At 44.4% G+C, this 19,576-nt stretch overlaps 3 protein-coding genes across 4 annotated transcripts in view; 2 read left to right on the forward strand and 1 right to left on the reverse strand.

Annotated features, from left to right (window-relative positions):
- LOC115569876 (melanoma receptor tyrosine-protein kinase-like) overlaps nucleotides 1–4,987 on the forward strand; it is a 34,442-nt gene extending 29,455 nt beyond the window's left edge. For both annotated transcript variants that reach the window (XM_030398075.1, XM_030398076.1), the window contains 5 exons: nucleotides 8–154; nucleotides 250–347; nucleotides 431–574; nucleotides 721–814; nucleotides 962–4,987. In XM_030398075.1, coding sequence (XP_030253935.1) covers nucleotides 8–154; nucleotides 250–347; nucleotides 431–574; nucleotides 721–814; nucleotides 962–1,326 — 848 coding nt within the window. In that variant the 3' untranslated portion in view covers nucleotides 1,327–4,987. The remainder of the gene's footprint in view (nucleotides 1–7; nucleotides 155–249; nucleotides 348–430; nucleotides 575–720; nucleotides 815–961) is intronic.
- A 1,408-nt stretch (nucleotides 4,988–6,395) lies between these two features.
- LOC115569963 (GTP-binding protein Rheb-like) lies at nucleotides 6,396–10,939 on the reverse strand. Its single transcript, XM_030398217.1, has 8 exons — nucleotides 10,790–10,939; nucleotides 9,997–10,068; nucleotides 9,749–9,816; nucleotides 9,541–9,623; nucleotides 9,161–9,217; nucleotides 8,957–9,004; nucleotides 8,743–8,824; nucleotides 6,396–7,510 (listed from the first exon to the last, which is right to left on the reverse strand). The coding sequence occupies exons 1-8, from the start codon at nucleotides 10,839–10,841 to the stop codon at nucleotides 7,418–7,420; spliced, it is 555 nt and encodes a 184-aa protein (XP_030254077.1). The 5' UTR covers nucleotides 10,842–10,939; the 3' UTR covers nucleotides 6,396–7,417.
- Nucleotides 10,940–11,085: 146 nt separating this feature from the next.
- eci2 (enoyl-CoA delta isomerase 2) lies at nucleotides 11,086–18,171 on the forward strand. Its single transcript, XM_030398179.1, has 11 exons — nucleotides 11,086–11,278; nucleotides 11,927–11,988; nucleotides 12,857–12,960; nucleotides 13,552–13,650; nucleotides 14,076–14,267; nucleotides 14,385–14,454; nucleotides 14,631–14,733; nucleotides 14,898–15,018; nucleotides 16,053–16,142; nucleotides 16,352–16,495; nucleotides 16,722–18,171. The coding sequence occupies exons 1-11, from the start codon at nucleotides 11,223–11,225 to the stop codon at nucleotides 16,875–16,877; spliced, it is 1,197 nt and encodes a 398-aa protein (XP_030254039.1). The 5' UTR covers nucleotides 11,086–11,222; the 3' UTR covers nucleotides 16,878–18,171.
- The last annotated feature ends 1,405 nt before the right edge of the window (nucleotides 18,172–19,576 follow it).

The following is a 19,576-nucleotide window of genomic DNA, read 5'->3' on the forward strand; positions in this document are numbered from 1 at the left end:
TCTGCAGGTGTGACGGTGTGGGAGCTGATGACGTTCGGATCCAAACCGTACGACGGCATCCCGGCCAGCGAGATCTCCTCGGTGCTGGAGAGAGGAGACCGGCTGCCCCAGCCTCCCATCTGCACCATCGACGTCTACATGATCATGGTCAAATGTAAGAGAGCGCCGACGCGACGCAACACGACGCAACGCGACACGTGTCGAGCTGAAAGCTGAACGTGCTGATGTTGACTTCCTGTCTGTCTCCAGGTTGGATGATCGACCCGTCCAGTCGTCCCAAGTTCAGGGAGCTGATATCAGAGTTCTCAAAAATGGCCAGAGATCCGTCCAGATACCTGGTCATACAGGTACGAGTGTGTGTGTGTGTGTGTGTGTGTGTGTGTGTGTGTCTGAACAGTAACAGTGACACCTGACCTCCGTCCTGTCTCAGGGTGACCTCCCCAGTCCGACAGACAGCAGGTTTTACTCTCGCCTGCTGAGCTCAGGTGACATGGAGGACGTGGTCGACGCCGACGAATACCTGCTGCCGTACAAAGGAATGAGTAACCATGACAACCATCCATGCAGCGCCACGGTAACCAAACCCGTCTAACGATACGATAGAAACCTTCACACTGGATGTTGTGACCACTTGTTGTCTCTGTGTGGTCGTGAAGCTAAAGATAAAACAATGTTTGTGCATTAAAGGAAAAACAAATCATTTCCTGTGTTTTGTGTCAGAACGGTCGTCCGGTCAGAGAGAACAGCATCGCTCTGCGCTACATCACTGATCCCACACACAACGCTCTGGATAAAGACGACTTCACCGTCCACGGTACGCTACACACATTCAGTCATGTAGAAAGAAATGAGAATGTTTATTCATACAGCAGAGTTGGGCCAAAATGTAAGAGTAGAATCATAAATGAAGTACATGAAAGTGAACGTGTGCTCTGATGATTCTTCTGTCCGTCTCGTTCAGAGTACATGAACCAGAGCATGAGTGAAACCAGCCGCAGCAGCCGGCTGTCGGACGTTTTGAATCCCAACTACGAGGACCTGAGCCTGGGCTGGGGCGCCGCCTCGCTCCCCTCCCCGCTGGATGATCTGAAGGCCTTCAGCCGGGTTCCTGAGGCACCGGAGTACCTGAACACCACCCAGAACTCGCTCCCCCTGGTCCACAGCGACAGCCTCGACAACCCGGACTACCAGACGGACTTCCTGCCGCAGGCCGCGTCCTCCTCCACTAACACAGCTGCTTTAACGGGGAACGGCCGGTTCCTGCCTGCAGCGGAGAACCTGGAGTACCTGGGCCTGGGTGCCGCGCTGCAGGCGGCGATCCGCTAGAGAGCAGCACCTTTTAGACACGACAACAAACTGTGACCCACTTTAATTCAGACTGCTGAGGGTATTTACATCAGCTGTTTGCACTGTTACGCTGCTGAATGAGCAGCATCTTCTGTTACACTGGAACACAACCTGCACACTGACAGCTGCTCAACGGCACTCAGGCAGTTACTGAGGAGGAGGAGACCCGGACTGGACTCACACTGGAATAACAGCTGTTTTATATTGTTAGAGGCTGTGATGGAGGGCGAACAGCTGACCAGAGGGATCACTGGACGGTTAATCTTTCCACTGTCTTCTGTTTGTCTTCCACTCGGGCCCGGGACCATGTGGACCGGGTCAGATCGTCCCGGACGCCTTCAGTCCAGCTGTCGCTTCGCAGCTGACTAACTGGACCGAGCGCTGGTTCCAGCAGAGCGTGTCTTCTCGTGCTGTTACTATGGTTACTATCACCGGCTGACTTCTCGCCAAGAGGCCGATGAAAATTGTGACACATTAAAATCTGAATGGACTCAGTAAACTCGCTATTACCGAGTCTGTGTAGAATCGAACAGGAGGAGCTCTAGTTAGCTGTTAGCAGTTAGCAGTTAGCTGTTAGCAGTTAGCTGTTCGCAGTTAGCAGTGTTTGGGTAATGGAGCCACCTGCTGGACTGGAGGGCAGCTGACAGCACAACAAACATTCTGCTTTATTCCCTCCAGTGTGTTTTTTATGATATTTCATATTTTCTCTTTTGACAACTAACGTTTTCTGCTGAAATGAAATAATCTGGGAGCTGTGCATCCTCCAGCCAGGGTCCGGGCCCATCTCACCTCCAAGCGGGCCGCGGTGACGTCTCAGGACGGCAGCCGACCCGTAAGAAGCAGCGCCGCCCCTCAGATCCAGACTGAGCTCACGTCTGTGTTCAGCTTCTAACTGGATCTCTTCTTTGTGGCTTTAAGTGATTAATTAGTCAGTTTCATTCAGTTCTGATGTTAATTCTCTTCTTCCTTCATCGGACCTGTTGTCATGGATCACAACATGTTTCTGGTGCATCAGTGGACTGAACAGAACATGATGCGGTACTTCAGCTGAGTACAGTCAGAGTAAAAGTACTTTGAGACAGTTAAAGTTAAACAGCTTCCACGTCTTCTTTCTTCTTCTTCTTCTTCTTCTTCTTCTTCTTCTTCTTCTTCTTTAACTCGTCAACATTTACATTCATGTTTTAAACTAAACTAAAAACTTGACATTAGAATCAGGACTCAAACATTTAAAACTTACAAACAGACATTCACAAAAAAATGTTCAGAAGTGAAGTTGAATCACCAAAGAAGAAGAACTGGAGATGTTTCCTTCTAAATGTCACATGACTGGTTCTGAAGCTGGTCCTGTAGTCTGAAGTCCACATGATGGATCCTCGGCACCGTCCGGTACCAGCAGCACCGCCCGGTACCAGCAGCACCGTCCGGTACCAGCAGCACCGCCCGGTACCAGCAGCACTGTCCGGTACCAGCAGCACCGTGCTGCCGCCTGCTGGTGGTGTGACGGCTCTGCAGCTCCACTGAGAGCAGAACACCTGTTTAACATTTAGAGGTGACATATTAATGTTTATAATATGATGTGATGAAAATCAGATAGAAGGACGTTTGTAAGTGTTGGTTTTTATACAGCTAACAATTAAAACTTCTCCTGTGAAGACACATTTTATACGTCTGCAGCTGAACACTGTGAACACACAGCAGCTCCTCACTGAACTGTCAGTGTGCTTTTGAAATGCCTGATGGGTAATTTTATAGAATATTACAGTCGGCTGTCGTGAATTTGAATTTAAGCGACATTCTGGAGCCGAACTATGAATTTTGTTTTAAATGGTGCATAACAAGGTAACACTGTAATCAGGAAACAGTAACAAAAACTGAGCAATCAAATATTGTAGATTCACAACAATGCTAACATGCTAACAAGCTAACAAGCTACATCATTGGGTAAACCAGAAAAAAATACAAATGATCATTTACAGTATAATGATGTAAATTCACACCAACATACTGTATTTTCACAGTAAATGACTGTCATTAATCTTTTGCAATGCCTGATGGGTAATTATTTTATAGAACATTACAATCGACTGGTGAATTTGAATTCAAGCATCATTCTGGAGCTTTTTAAAATGGTACATAATAAGGTAACACTGTAATCAGGATACAGTATCAAAAAGTCACTAAGCAATCAAACATTACAGATATACAACCATGCTAACATGCTAACATGCTAACAAGCAATATGGTTGAGTAAACTAGAAAAAAAACTGAAATGTGAAAATCAACGTGATGATGTAAATTTACATCCGTATACTGTATGTTTACAGTAAAAGTGTGTCGGCTTCTTTACAAACACAACATATGACTGTTGCTCATCTTCACGTCTGTAGAATAATCACAGTGAACTACTGAGAATTTACTGTAAACTCACAGTAATAGTTTTCACAGCTGTGTTGATCCACTGGACGAGTTCTGGTTGTTACTGAATCTGCTCCGAGCTTCACCTCTGTTATAAAGCCTTCAGTACGTGTGTGTAAATGAACTTTAAATGTCTTTATTCTGGTTGTTTAATCACTTTATCCTGTTAAATCATGAAACTGGACCAGTTGTGTGTGTACAGATGAACATCAGTGCTCACAGTGTGGATGCACGTGTTCGTTCTGAAGGTTTCAGGTTGGTGTCACCAGTTAAATCACAGAGTTCAGTCGCACTTTTCTTCCCTCGCTCCACTTGAAGCCTGAAGAAGACTTCAGGATTGTGTACAAAGTTTTTACTTGATGAGAACGAGCCAAACTTTCCGTCACTGCACGACTCTGTAAGTGTTTCTGCTCGTCCCTGTTGTCACTGCTGTTAGTGGAGACCTGTGGAGGCTGAGTGATGATTATTACTCAGGTTCTCATTCGATCTCAGGAGAACAAACGGAGCCGATGTTTCAGGCTGAGGGAGTCGTCTCAGATGAAGACAGTCTGTCTCAACATCACGCCTCATATTTAGTTTTTGGGAGGTGATTTTTCTTTGTTTCTTGAGACGGTTCTCGTCTACGTTCTTGATACTTTAATGTGTTTCAGGACAAGAGATTAATATCTGATCAGGACTAAAGTCCAACTCAAGTATCAGAGAAGAAACAAAACAAACTTAAATCTCTCCGTTCAGATATTTGGATTAAGAAACTCTGCCTCTGTAGTTTTTATCCAAATGTGCCAAATTTCCAGAAAACTCAAAAGAAAATGTGAAAGTTTTTGTATCCGTCCCCTGCTGTGAATAAAAGAGCCAAACCTGATGGAAATCTGTCAGGTTGCTGTGTTAATGTGAGGAAAGTCACAATATGGAAAATATAAATACAAGTGACAGAACAGTGATGTGAGCAGAGAGTCCAGCTTCAGTCCTGATGTGGAGTTACTGAGCCTGAAGATAATGACGGTGATCGTCAGGACGACACTGAGCCTCCACAGCATCACACTGAGCATCACGCTGTGTAAATGTGTGTAAATGTTTTATTGCGCCGCGTTTCAGCTTCAAGTGTTGTTAATGTGAAACGAGTTGTGAAGCCACAGTTTGTCTGTGATGTTTACAGGGTTCAGCTCGCCTGCTGACCAGGACGCCATGTTGTAGTAGAAACATTAAAGTCGTAGTTTCTGTTTCAGAGTTTGTTGTTCATGTGCACGATGACGTGAACGATGTGAGAAGTTCCTCAGCGTTTCATTCAGAGCAGGAGGAACTTTCAGTTTGTCTGTCAGAACATTTTATCTCTGATTTTACCTCAAAGGTTCTTCAACATCGTTTTCGTTTACTTAAAGTGAAACTCTCGCCAAAATGCAACCGAGGCTTTATTTGTGATTTAATTCTCTGAGACTGATCAGGAGTTTAAATAGTCTGAAGACATGAGAGAAAATCACTTTACAACCAGTTCGACTGACCACATTTATCTCGTGTGCTGAGTGAATTTCAGATCCAATTTTCCAAGTTGTCATTCAGAGACTTCGCATGTTAAACAGTGCAGCTGGTGACACCTGCTGGCCGAGAGCAGATCTACATGTGGTGATTTCTTTGTGGATCCAGCATCGTTTACACAGTAGAGTATCAGACAGAAAGCTGCTCGCTCACTGATGGTGTCGCATCAACGTTCAGAGTTATTTAGAAATATTTACAATTATTAGGAATCGTTCAACATAAAAACATCCAGTCCGACGTGATAATCTGCAGTCATGTCGTCACAAACAGACGTTTAGAGGAACTTTGACTTCAGAATATCTCAATGAATATAAAAAGGCAAGAGACGGTCCAGGTCCAGGTCCAGGTCCAGGTCCAGGTTCAGGTCCAGGTCCAGGTCCAGGTCCAGGTCCAGGTTCATGTCCAGGTCCAGGTCCAGGTCCAGGTCCAGGTCCAGGTTCAGGTCCAGGTCCAGGTCCAGGTGGAGGAGGTGTTTAAGGGTGGAGTGTTGACAGGAAACACATTAATAATTAGTGAGTGTTATTGTCTGTCTGGACATCTTGGGAAAGCTGTTCGGAGCAGACTTCCTGTGTCTGTCTCTGGTACCTGGCCGGGTTCTTGGTTCTTGAACAGGTCCAGAACTCACTGAAGTGAATATTGGTTTTCAGATCCATATTCAGACCCGTATTCAGTTTCTGTGTAACTTCAGGATGAAATGTGTTTTAAGTCGCACATTTAAGCTGAAAGTTTACTGAACAGAACCTTCAGAACATCGTTCCTGAAGTTCGCTGTGTTGTTAAACTGACCTTCACCTGCTCCGTCTCTCTTTTAGTGGTGAGTTCTCTGTCCCGCACACCTGAGCAACCTCAGACCAATCACACCTGTTGTTACATGTCAGCAGGTGTCGCAGCAACAATGAAACTTCAGTTATTGAGATTAATTTGAACCTTTCTTACCATTTTTCTTTATTTAGACTGAAATAAACAACCTAATTAAAACACTACATAATAAAATATGTACAGTATAGTTAGATAATGTGAATGTGTATAATGACATAATTATGTATAAAATGTAATATAATAATAATCATGTAATGTAATAAATACGTCTGTACACAGAGCAAACAACAGAACACAGCTTTAATGAGAACAATCATAAAAACAGAAATATTTCTTCTTCTTCACATATAAAAAGTGTTTTTCTTTGTTCTTATTATATAGTGATTATTTGTGGGCGGGGCCAGCAGCAGACAGGGCGGAGCTACAGACCAGCTTCACGTCTTCTATTGTAACAGAACCAACATGTATAATAAATATGTGCTTAAGTTTAAATCTAAAAAGTGATAAACTGTCAAAATAATGTAATTAAACATCTTTAACGTCTCCTCACAATCAGAAGCTTATCAAATAATTTATGTATTTATTATTTTGTTTCTTCAGATTCTCTCATAATAAATAGTTACTGTTGTTTTTTGTCCATGCAGTGTTTCCTGATATAATCTTAATATTTCTGCTCTCTGGTTCAACTAATGAGTTGAAATGAATGTTTTATGGCAGGCCGCCCTCGATACAAAGCAAACATAATACAAAACCCCATTTGAAAATCTGCCAATTTAGGGTTGTCATGCAAATCATCAACTATACCAACGATGTGAAAGAAGAGTTCAAATCTTCAGGGTCTGATGTTAAATTCAGCTTAACAGTATTTCATAACAACTTAAATATTGCCTTTCAGAACTGCTCAGTATCAAGTAGGAAGTTGTAAAAAGTCTAAATGTCCCTCCAGCTCTCAGTTTGAAAAGAGACTCAGACTCTCTCTGAGAAGCTGAATTAGAAACAGTGCTTATGTTCTGGGAACTTAACTACAACTCCCATGATGCTTTGCCAGTTCTCCTTTGTCTCATGGACAGAAACCCAGATTCATGTGCTAAAAGCTTTCCATATACAGGTGATCATTAAATCTGCACATTTTTGAACAGAGTCTGGTTTGACCTGATGCTAACAGAAGGTGTCAGGACTAACATGGATGCTAACAGTGAGTGGACTTCAGGGTCGGCCTCTCCTGCCTGCTGAGCTGTCGGTCGCTGCAGTGGACGGTGATGGAGCTGTCGGGGTCGTCAGGGGCGGAGCTGAGTGTGTGGAAGCTACATCATAGAGCAGGGTGTCCGACCCTGAGGCTGACCCGCCTCCATCTTCTCCACCTCCAGGATCATCCTCCTGAACACCTCCACCGCTGTCTGAACACACACAGGAAGAAGAGAAGAAGATCAGCGAGCGTCTGGAGGTGAAGCAACATGTCCGACAGACGCCGCTGCTCAGCGTCCGTCAGGTGAAACACCTGCTGACTCTGTGTTTGCTGATGCCGACCAATAGCAGCAGAGAGTCCAGATGTCAGGTGACCTCAGGTGACCTCAGGCCTTTAAAAACACTGTGCAGTACAGTCACATTCCTCTGCTCAGATTAAAGGGATATTCCGGTGCAGACCGCTAATTTACGGAGTTTAATCAACCTCAGAAACGACCGCACGACAACAATACACTGCAGTAAATGGATCCAAATATAAACCGCCACCAAAAAGCCACAAATAATGCTCAGAACAGCACCAAACTTCAGCAACAGTACAAATAGGGTCTCAGCACATAGTCCGGGGCATCTAACCTCCGCTAGCTTAGCTGGATTTCTATTGTGAAGCTAAAAACAGATTTCAACTCTCCTCCATCAGCTTCCGGGTCGGGGAAGTCCCGACGCGACGATTACCGAGTGCGGTTAGAAATGCTCAATTCCGTTCTTTTCCCTGTCCGCTCTCGATAATAACTGTTATAAACTGGCAGGTAAGACACATATGAACTTTGATTGCTTTTCCATGGAGTCATAATCATACATTTTCATCCATGAGCCGCGGAACTCTACTGCACTCGGTAATCGACTCGTCGGGACTTCCCGTCAACAGGAAGCTGCTGCAGAAGAGTGGTAAATTTAGTCAGCTTTTCAGTAGAAATCCAGCTAAGCTAGCGGAGGTTAGATGCCCCGGACTATGTGCTGAGACCCTATTTGTACTGTTGCTGAAGTTTGGTGCTGTTCTGAGCATTATATGTGGCTTTTTGGTGGCGGTTTATATTTGGACTCATGGTGGATATTTTTTAACTATATCATGGAGGTCATGTTTCTGTGTGTCCATCTGTTGGTTCAACTTAAATGATATTTTCTGTAAACTGCATCTTCTTGAACTATCATTTAATTCTATAATTAAGAATGTTTCAGTGTTGACTGTTGACCTTTGACTGATTTATTACATTTTCTGGACCTTTAATCTCCTTAAATGAATTCTGGATTCAAACCTTTCTTCTTCAAACTGCCTGATTTACAGCAGAGAAACTGAATCCTGATGATCTATTGCCTGAAAAACGACCACATTTATATTATTGTTGTTATTATCTGCGCTCTCCAGGTGTAGCTCTTTGTTCCTCACCTGGTTCTCTTTGGCTGAAGACTCGAGGAAGGCGGCGTTCCACGACTCGGCCAGAGCTTTCCCCTCCTCGAAGCTGATCACTCTGCACGACCACAACAGAGAGCAGAGCGTCAGCGCCGTGACGACCGGACCGTGATCCAACACTCTGACATCACTTCCTGCTTCTCCTGTGTGTGTGTGTGTGTGTGTCTGTGTGTGTGTGTGTGTGTCTCACCTCTCCATGTGTAAGTCTTTCTTGTTTCCAGCTAAAATAATTGGAACTCTGGAGAGAAAACACAGAAGTGATGAAGTGTGAATGAAGAGTTCAGTCGACAGGAGAGTTATTAGTGTGTGTGTGTGTGAGTGTGCGTGTGTGTGTGTGTGTGTGTGTGTGTGTGTGTGTGTGTGTGTGTGTGTGTGTGTGTGTGTGTGTACATACTGGACGTTTCCCACCATGTCCAGCAGCTTCTCGTGAATGACTCTGACCACCTCAAAACTACACAGAGACACAACAACAGCACACTGTGACCATATATGGTCAGAGAGCCGATCACCACCCAATCAATGAACTCGTTAAGAAGAGAGAGAGAGAGAATGAAGAAGGGAAAGACAGACAGAAAGAGAGGACAGAACCAGAACCAGAACATGTTCGTCATCACAGGACTCATCAGATTCACTGCTATAGATATAGAAGAGAAAAAGAGTTAGAAGTTGTTTATTTAATCTGAAGAATGAATGAAGTTAAAAACAATAAAGGAGCTGAAGAGAATGAATATTAATAAAATAATATTAAATTAATGAGATTAAAGAGTCGTCGACCTTTTATAGGATGTGACGGAGTAGATGAGGATGTAACCGTCCACGTCGATGGTGTAACTCTGAGGGAAGATGGAGTACTCGTCCTGCAACACACACACACACACACACACACACACACACACACACACACACACACACACAGACCATTTAACACTGATAATAACAGGTGTAGTTTGTTGTTGTCGTCATCACATGAAGGTGAGCTCACCTGTCCGGCCGTGTCGACCAGCTGCAGGTTGTATTCCTGACCGTTCACCGTCATCGTCTTAGTGAACGCTGACACACACACACACACACACACACACACACACACACACACATTAGTCATGACACAATTCAAACAGGATCAATACATCATTTGTCTCTCTTCATTCGATACCAGACGAAGCTTTGATCACATGGCGGTCCACAGGAAGGGGGCGGGGCTTCAGCTCTCTGTGACCACACCTCACTTACTGTTCTCTATCGTCGGATCGTACGAGTCCACGAACTGTCCCTCCACAAACTGGATGGTGAGAGAAGACTTCCCTGCACACACACACACACACACACACACACACACACACACACACACACACACACACAGGAAATAGCATGGTGTCAGTGAACGTAGCATCGTGTTCAGGGACCAGTAGGAGAACAGAGCGCTCCTCAGCTGTGAACATGCAGACATCCCTGAGGCTGTGAGGTCACAGACGCTGAGCTCTGATTGGTCGAACATGTAGTCTGTCATGTCACAACTCTGTGTTCAACAAACCTGATCAATACTTATCAGTAATAACATAATAATGATATAATAACTGGTGTCACATGATGCGTTCACTGTCAGTCTGTGTGTGCAGGTGGAGCTGGGCGTCATGTGACGGTGTGCTCCAATCACAGAAGCTCCTCCTGGACCGTCAGCCATGATGCTGCAGCATCAGCACCACACCTGCGCTGCCTTCTCATTGGCTGTCAGCTTGTATCTCATTATCTCGTGCGGATGGTTCAAAGTTGGACCTGAACATCTGTCTGCAGCTGTCAGAACCGAGCTGTCAGAACACAGAGGCCCCAGCACAGTGAGTCCTCTGGTTCCGTGTTGCGTTCACAGCCTCCTGTGGACCGACGGGCTGACGGACAGGCAGATGTTCTGGAGAACATGCTTTATAAGAACTGATAGTAGGGGCGTGGCTTCAGACTGTCATGCGCCACAGTGTCACCCAACGTCCTGCGCTTATTTCCTCCCGGCTACAACATGACGAGCACTTACCCACCGACCTGTAGCCCAGCACGGCGATTTTCCGGGATTTCGGCTGCGGCATGGCTTCATGTGGATGATCCAGGCCGGCGGACACAGCAGCAGGACTCCTGCATCATCCCGACCCGGACTCAGCGCATCGGTAATGGGCGCTCACCGCTGATTGGCCACGCAACACGCACAGAGGCGGGTCTAAGCCGCGAGCGTGCGTTCCGATTGGCTCAAAGGGGGACGCGCCGCTGACTGGAAGACGACGTCCATTCGACAAATCAGACTGCAAGACGTGTGAGTTCAGCCAATAGACGAGCAGGAGCTGACAGAGTGGGCGGAGCAGCGGTGTAAACAGATGCTAGCTGCTGGTTAGCTCTGCTGTGGCTAAAGCTAGTTAACTCTTCCCTGACCCGCTCCGTCCTCACGAACTTTGCTCCTCCGTCTCCGGGATTAAATGGCCGGCGTCGCCCTGAAGCTGCTCGCTCCCTGGCGTTTAGTCAAACTACGAAGGTGAGGATCATAAACCGGCTGTCAGCGGACTGCACGGCTGTCTGAGGCTGTTAGCGGAGGTTTAAACCCTGTCAGGCTAACTTTAACTTTAACAGAGGGGTCACAGTGCCCGGTGACTGCACAGCTAATAGTTAGCTTGGCTAAGTTAGCAGTCTCAGAAGAGAAGTCGCTGCATGTCAGTACAGTTGAGTCTTCACCTACATAACGATAGTTTAGCTGTTAGCTTGCAGTGTAGCAAACACCTGACAGCTCAATGAATGATCCCAACAAGCTAACAAGACAGTTAGCATCAGTCAGTCCTGCTCCAGGTGTTTAACTGTACTGACAGGTAAAGGTGTGTAAAACTCTCTTTAGTAGAAGTTCATGAAACAGATCTCTCTAATTGTTTATGTATGTAAGTGGCCATGCTAGCATAACAAATAACAAAGCAGCAGTAGTTAGCCGTGCTAGCTGTGACCTTTGCTCCAGATTCAGAGCTCAAAGGACTGACATAACATGATGTAGTCACAGAGTGTCCATGTTGTTTCAAAACATCCATCATTCATCATTCATCCTGCTCACAGACAGCAGAGTGATTATTCAGAGGTCTGGTTTTATTCTTTAAGTTAATGGCCTCTCAGATCAGCGTTTTGTTTGCTTTGTCACCAGTTTGGTCAGAAGCTCCACAGTTCCCAGTCTGAAGTTTCACACCACAGCGTCTCCGATGATGGGTGAGTATCTGATCCATGTCAGCGGAGCTTGTTTGGTATTTTTCCTTGAGACTATTTGTCAGTTAATGGATAATTTGACTTACAGAAATAAAGTCCAGTAATCATTCAGTCATTTTTCAAATTCAAGCAAACTTTGGTGACAAAAAAAAGAAAAGATTTGTCTCTCTGCAGCTTCTCCAGTGTGATCAAATGCTGCTTCTATGTTTTGTATAGTTTTCAAGTGAACACCAGACAAATTTCCCTCTCAGTTTCCTACAGGTCAGTACAGTTCTGACTGACGAGCTGATAGGAAGACAGAAAAACAACTTACACTTGATGAAAATGTAACAAAGTCAAACCAAAACATTGACAACAGGTCTACAGAAAATTAGACGATTAATGACAGTCTGAAGAACAATAATAAGTAATAACACAGCAGACAAACAGCTGATCAAAACTCAGTGTCACAGACTAAATGATTCACAGAATAAATGATTCTCTGTGTTGTTCGCTGCTCTGACTGCTGTGAACTTGATCTTAGTCATTTATTTCCCGTAAGCTGATCAGATGAGTCAGAATCAGAAATCCTTTAATGTCCCACAGACGGGGAAATTTGTTTGCCACAGCAGCGACAGAATATTACAAAAACAGAAACATATTACAAGAACAGGAACAATAGCAAAAATAAGCAATACAATTAAAAAGGGAAGAAATAAATAGACATATACATATTTACATGATATATATGATATATATGACTCACAGTATCAGGTGCAGTCATGTTATGACAACACTAAATGTTGATGGGATCAATATTGGTGATTATAAGTGATATTGATGTGTGTGTGTGTGTGTGTGTGTGTGTGTGTGTGTGTGTGTGTGTGTTCAGGTGCGACTGTGGAGCAGTTCGAGCAGGCAAAGAGCAAAATGGCGACGCTGAAGAACGACCCGGGCAACGAGGTCAAACTGAAGATCTACGCTCTCTTCAAACAGGTGAGACATGATCCAGGTGATCCAGGTGTTCCAGGTGATCCAGGTGTTCCAGGTGATCCAGGTGTTCCAGGTGATCCAGGTGTTCCAGGTGATCCAGTCTGAGTCTGAAGAGTTTCTCCTCCACTCTCTTATGTTTCCACTCTACCTGCTTTATTTCTGTCTGAAGTGACTTCTTACTTCTGAATGATTATAAATGTCTGGAGTTTGTTACCACAGCGGTGTTGCTCTCAGAACCTGTGGGGGGCGCCAGATCACACAAAATGACAATTTCTACATCATCGCTGCTGCTTCTGCAGTCAATCTTTGATCAAATGATGAGAAATGGATGTTAAAGTTGAATTTTTGTGAGGAAAAGTCTGTAAATTGCTTCAGGAGCACTGCGGCCCCTGAGTTCAGACTGTCAGGCACAATGTAGGATTTACATTTTTATTTTCCAGTGTCAGAAAATGTTGTTAGAAGGTGGTCAAAGTTTGAATTATTGCCATCATAAAACATGTATCATATTTTTTTAAAAGATCTACAAAGTTTTCTTTTGTATTTGTTTTGTATTTACCCCTCCTTCTCCTCTTTCTCTTTCTGTTCCTCCATCAGTCCACTCAGGGTCCCTGCAACACTCCTAAACCGGGCATGCTGGACTTTGTCAACAAGGTGAAATGGGACGCGTGGAAATCTCTGGGCTCCATATCACAGGTACTGACACTGTGAGTTAGTGATGTTACTGTCAGCAGCAGGTGAAACAGGAACAGGTGATTTAATGTGGGAGGAAAGATCCATCATGAAACACTTCAGCTCGTTCTGAGGTGGAAGTAAAATCCAATCAGCATGTTTGAAGTGAACAAAGTAACATCAGTTTAATATTAGATATACTAGCACAAAGCAGCTCACACACAGTGAACTTTAGGACCCTGAGGAGTCTGACCAGACTCTGCTGCTGATGGATACAGAGATCAATAGATCGACTGAGTACTTAATTCATCTCAATGGTGAATTAAAATCTATATCTACAGAGAGGAGAAAGCAGGAAGCACAAACTCATGAAGCCAATAAAGAATAAAGTTAAATTCATCATGAGTCAGTTTTAGTGAAACTGAACAAACTGTTTGTGTGTCTCTCAGGAAGAAGCCAGGCAGCAATACTGCGACCTGATTGGCTCCCTGGTGGAGGCAGAAGGCGGAAGCCCCGCCCAGGTGGGAGCACAGCCTACTGGGAGCGGGACGGCGTACGAGACGCTGTTGGTCACCACAGAGGACGCCATCACCACCATCAAACTGAACCGACCAACAAAGAAGAACGCCATCACCACTGAGGTGTGTGGTGTGTGTGTGTGTGTGTGTGTGTGTGTGTGTGTGTGTGTGTGTGTGTGTGTGTGTGTGTGTGTGTTAAACACAGACTGACTGACAGGATGCTGTTCTGTCTTCTCTCAGATGTACAACGACATCATCGCAGCTCTGGAGCAGGCAGGGAAAGACGACTCAGTCCTCACAGTTCTCACTGGTACACACACACACACACACACACACACACACACACAGCTGGACATCACTCACTGAACAATGTGATATAAATGTCATTAGATTGATTCTCTAGATCAGTAATCTCTGGCATCGTGGTCACTACAGCCGAAAACAAACTGGTGACTTGTTTTGAAATGCTCACACTCTTTGCTGCAGGCGCTGGTGATTTCTACTGCAGTGGAAACGACCTGACCAACTTCACCAAGATTCCTGAGGGTGGCGTCGAGGAGATGGCCAGAAAGGGAGGAGATCTGCTCAGGTGATCATCGATTGATTGATTATCACCTACTGATCTTGGAGACTCTCTCTCTCTGCTGACTCTTTGACTCTTTTCTCTGTTAATGTGTTAAAAGTCTGTTTTAACTCCATTTAAGACAAACATAACTAATTAATTTTCTTCTTCTGTGGTTTTTCTCTCTACAGGAAGTATGTGAAGGCCTACATTGACTTCCCGAAGCCGCTGGTGGCCGTGGTGAACGGACCGGCTGTCGGAGTGTCAGTCACAGTGTTGGGACTGTTCGACCTGGTCTACGCTACAGAGAGGGTACACACACACACACACACACACACACACACACACACACCTGACATTAACATCTGTCCTCAGTGACCGTCTGTGTTCTGATGTCACTTCCTGCTCTGTATGAGACAAACAGACTCCATGTTTCTACTCAAAAACAGGAAGAAGTTCATGTAGAACATTTGCTGAATGAACAAGAAGGTCCAAATAATGCAGAATGAGTCAGAGACAGAGTTTCACAGAGTTTATAAAGTGTCTCCAACTCAACAACTCACTAAACTGACACATTTGTTAAGGGAGTCTGGGGACTTTCTCCACGGGGACAAAGAAGGAGCCTATATTGTTACTGTTTAGTGTCTTTGTAACATGTGACATGTTTAGATCAATAACATGTTTCTTCTTTCATAAATGGAGTGTAAATGGTGAAATCAGTGTAAACAGTGTGTTCAAACAGCTGATCAATGTTGGCAGGTAAGACTTTAGCACTTTAGACACAGAAGCAGACAGGCTGGTACAGACATGCTGCCACAAACTGACACTTTTTACAAGGAGACAAACAACTTCAGCTGAAAGATTTAATGCTGAATTTACAACAAGGACACAATGACTTACAATCTGTCACACACACAGTTTCATAATGTTTATAAAGCTTTACGCGACACAACAACTCCTTAAATTAGCTGATTTTTTAAGGGAGTCTGGTGATGTTGTGGTTAATAGTTGGCTTCATGTATCACATTTAATGCTGAATTTACAACAAGGACACAATGAGTTACAATCTGTCAGAGACACAGTTTCACTGCGTTATAAAGTTTGTTTTAACTCAACAACTCCTAAAATTAGCTGATTTGTTAAGGGAGTCTGGTGATGTTGTGGTTAATAGTTGGCTTCATGTATCACATTTAATGCTGAATTTACAACAAGGACACAACGAGTTACAATCTGTCACACACACTGTTTCATTATGTTTATAAAGTTTGTTTTAACTCAACAACTCTTGAAATCACCACATTTGTTAATGGAGTCTGGTGATGATGTGGTTTTCTTCTCTCTGTCAGGCGACCTTCCACACTCCGTTCAGTCAGCTGGGTCAGAGTGCTGAAGGCTGCTCCTCCTACACCTTCCCCAAATTAATGGGCGCCGCCAAGGTACACACACACACACACACACACACACACACACACACACACACACAAGAGGTTGTTTTCTGCTGTTAACTGCTTCATTTTTATGATTTATGACTGTTGTTGAATGCAGATGTTTGTGGTTAATTTACTGCAATAAACCCTTAATCCTCCCCCTCCTTGCTCTTCCCCCTCCTCCTCCCCTCTCCTCCTCCCCCCTCCTCCCCCTTCAGGCCAGTGAGATGCTGCTGTTCAATAAGAAGCTGACGGCGGTTCAGGCCTGTGAACTGGGTCTGGTCACGGAGGTTTTCCCAGACAGCAGCTTCCAGTCGGAGGTCTGGACCAGACTGAGGGCCTACGCCAAGCTGCCCCCCAACGTAAACACACACACACACACACACACACACCTTTTGTATTTTAATCTGAAATCGGACATCCTTGAACTACTTCCTGTCTGACTGAAGTGTGGAGAATTCTTACGTTATTAGAATTTGTAGATTAATTTTAGGATAAATAGACTTTAGACTAACAAATCTCTCTCTCTCTCTCTCTCTCTCTCTCTCTCTCTCTCTCTCTCTCTCTCTCTCTCTCTCTCTCCTTCAGTCTCTCGCCCTCTCCAAACAGCTGATCCGGGCGGTGGAGAAGGAGCGTCTGTACGCGGTGAACGATGCGGAGGTGGAGTGTCTGATCGAGCGCTGGATGTCTGACGAGTGTTTCAACGCTGTCATGAGCTTCTTCCAGGCCAAGGCCAAACTCTGAGAGCCACGCTGAGAGTGTGATGGTGTGATGGTGTGATGTGTGAGAGAGAGAGAGAGAGAGAGAGAGTGTGTATCGACACGAACTGTTGAGATTAATAATGATTATAAATGTAAAGTAGAAGGAGGTCAGTGGGAGGAGACTGACACATCAGGCCAGTGTTTGGACAAACTAAACCGCTCCAGCGTGATTCTTCTTCGTGGACTTTGTCGTGCAGCGTGTCAGCTGAACGTCGTCGCTCGGCCGATCCTCTCGTCAGCTGAAGCAGAGCCACCAGTTGATTCCCTGACGTCAGTGCCTTTAGTTATTACTGCGTCTGTCGTATACAGAGTCTGAAAACACTGTGGCAACACGCACATGATTTACCTCTAGTTGTAACAAACGTGTTGCAGTCATTGTTTTTATTTCTATCTGTTAAGAATTTTCACCAGAACAAAAGTAGGTTCACTTCTTTAAGGTTTTGTAGTTTTTACTGCAAAGACAAAAGCAGGAAGGGTCTTCACGTCACACTGTGGTTTCACATATTGAAGTCTATGGGAGATGTTGAGAAACAAACTGAGTTCATCATCAGTTTTGAGTAAGAAAGTTTCCTGCAGTCGGATCTGAAGAAGCTCAGCTGTTAACATCGTCTAAGTGTTTCTTCTTTCTTCTTCTGGAGGCTTTTCTTCATCAGAAGTGGTAGACGTAGCTGACGTAGCTCTGTTGGGTTTCCAGGGACCTTTTCTTGTTTTCCTGCCTCTTCTTCTTCTCAACATGTCGACGCAGCTGAACGTTATAATGAAACAGAAAAGGTTACAGATGAAACTTTACGTCCTCGTTGCTCCGAACAAATCTGTGATCAAATCTTTTATCTCTGCTTGCTGGACGCAGCCGTCGCTGACTCGTGGAAACATCACATCCACGAACACGTCAAAGACAGTTTCATTAATCTTTAAATGAACTAAAAGATGTCTGAATGTTTTGTCCTGTGAGACGACTGAAACCTGACTGATGGTTGAACTTCACTCTCATTTACAGTTTAGACACTAACAGATGTTGGAGGTTGAATTAGACTCGATGCCTTTATTCTCACTTCAGCCTTCAGATTTGAACTCGTGTGTCAGAGATGATTCCAGCGGCTGTGAACTCGCTGATGATCCTGATGTTGTTAATGTGATGACATGAAGGAAACATTCAGTTTGTATTTGAACTCTGTTGATCGTTAAAGTGCCTTCAACACTTTGTAACATCGTTCAGAAGCCAAACATTCAGCTGTCGTCGCTGCTGTACGTTCAATAAAAACACACTTTGTAACTAATCAGAGCGGAGGAGTCGTGTTTATGTCGATGTACCTGCTGACATTAATATTTAATATATTGTAGATCTATAGGTAACGTTACATGTGAGGAGCTACAGATGATCCTGATGTTTATATGAAATCATGTGTTTGAGTTTCTGCTGTTGTTGATGCGTCTGTAGTTCCACAGCTGATCCAGCAGGTGGCAGCACTCACCTGCACACAGACTACAGCTCACACCTCAGCCAGGTCACCTGCTCTGTGTTAAAGGAGCAGTCAGACAGATATTTGGGGGGAAATGTTTATCAGAAAGTTGACTGAATTCAGACTTTGAAGGTCTCGTTGTGTTAAAACGAGACTCTGCAGGTTTCATCTCTTCTTGGATTTATATGGAGTCATAATAACTAAATGCTCATCATAAAGGTCCAGTGTGAAGGATTTAGTGGCATCTAGTTGTTGCTGAATATCCCTCCTGTCAGCCTCCCTCTCTGTCTGTCCAGAGTTTTGATTTGTCCCTGCTGGGCTTCTGTAGGAACATGTTGCACTCTCGGGTCACGAACACACAACAGTTGTTAGTTTCAGGTGATCAGATTATGTTTCCTGACAGTAGATCCTCTACATCCCTCACACTGGACACTCTGGTCACCAGACATTAAGAGTTAGTCGACATGATTTGTGTTCAGACTTCACGGTCTCGCAGACTTTCTGCAGACGTCACTGATTTAATCACCCACAATCCATTGCTATCCAGAAGTGACACTGCTGACCTTATTATAAAAGTGTGAAACAGTCACTTTATTGTGTTGTTAGCTGAACTGTGCAGGCCTGAAATGATCATACAGAAGTATGAAGAAGACTGTAGAGATGATCTGAATGCACTGTGTCGCTGTCGTCTGTGGGCGACGTGACGTGGTGACAGTGAACGCATCACGGTACGTAGGACTGAAGCCCACGAGGTCCAGCAGGTGGAGATCTGGATTCAGCCCATGAGTTTACTTTAGTCACTGAGAGTCTGACGCCTGCTTTAGTTAGTTTTACAAAGTTTAAAGCTGCCAGGAGCCAAAATCCAGCAGAGAGAGCAGATTCAATGTTTTTACCACTTAATCTCCAGAAGAAATGTTCCTGCAAAACCACCAGTTAAAGTTTTAAGTTTGTTGGGTTTAATTGTGTATTTCTTGTCACATCACTGTGTTTATACTCTGGTTAGGTTTCGACACAAAAACCGCTGGGTCAGGGTCAGATAGCATCATGGTTTGGATTCAAATACCAGTTTTGGTCGCCACAAAAACTGTCAGGAAATTTCTCAAGGTTTCCTAAAAATATCCAGTGATGTGGATCTAATAAGTAAAAACCTCCTGATGTGACGGATGACCAATAATAATATTATAATACATGTAATGTGGACGTGATGGTTTGATGGGTACAA

The sequence above is a fragment of the Sparus aurata genome, chromosome 19, assembly GCF_900880675.1.
Source record: "Sparus aurata chromosome 19, fSpaAur1.1, whole genome shotgun sequence".
Taxonomy (NCBI): domain Eukaryota; kingdom Metazoa; phylum Chordata; class Actinopteri; order Spariformes; family Sparidae; genus Sparus; species Sparus aurata.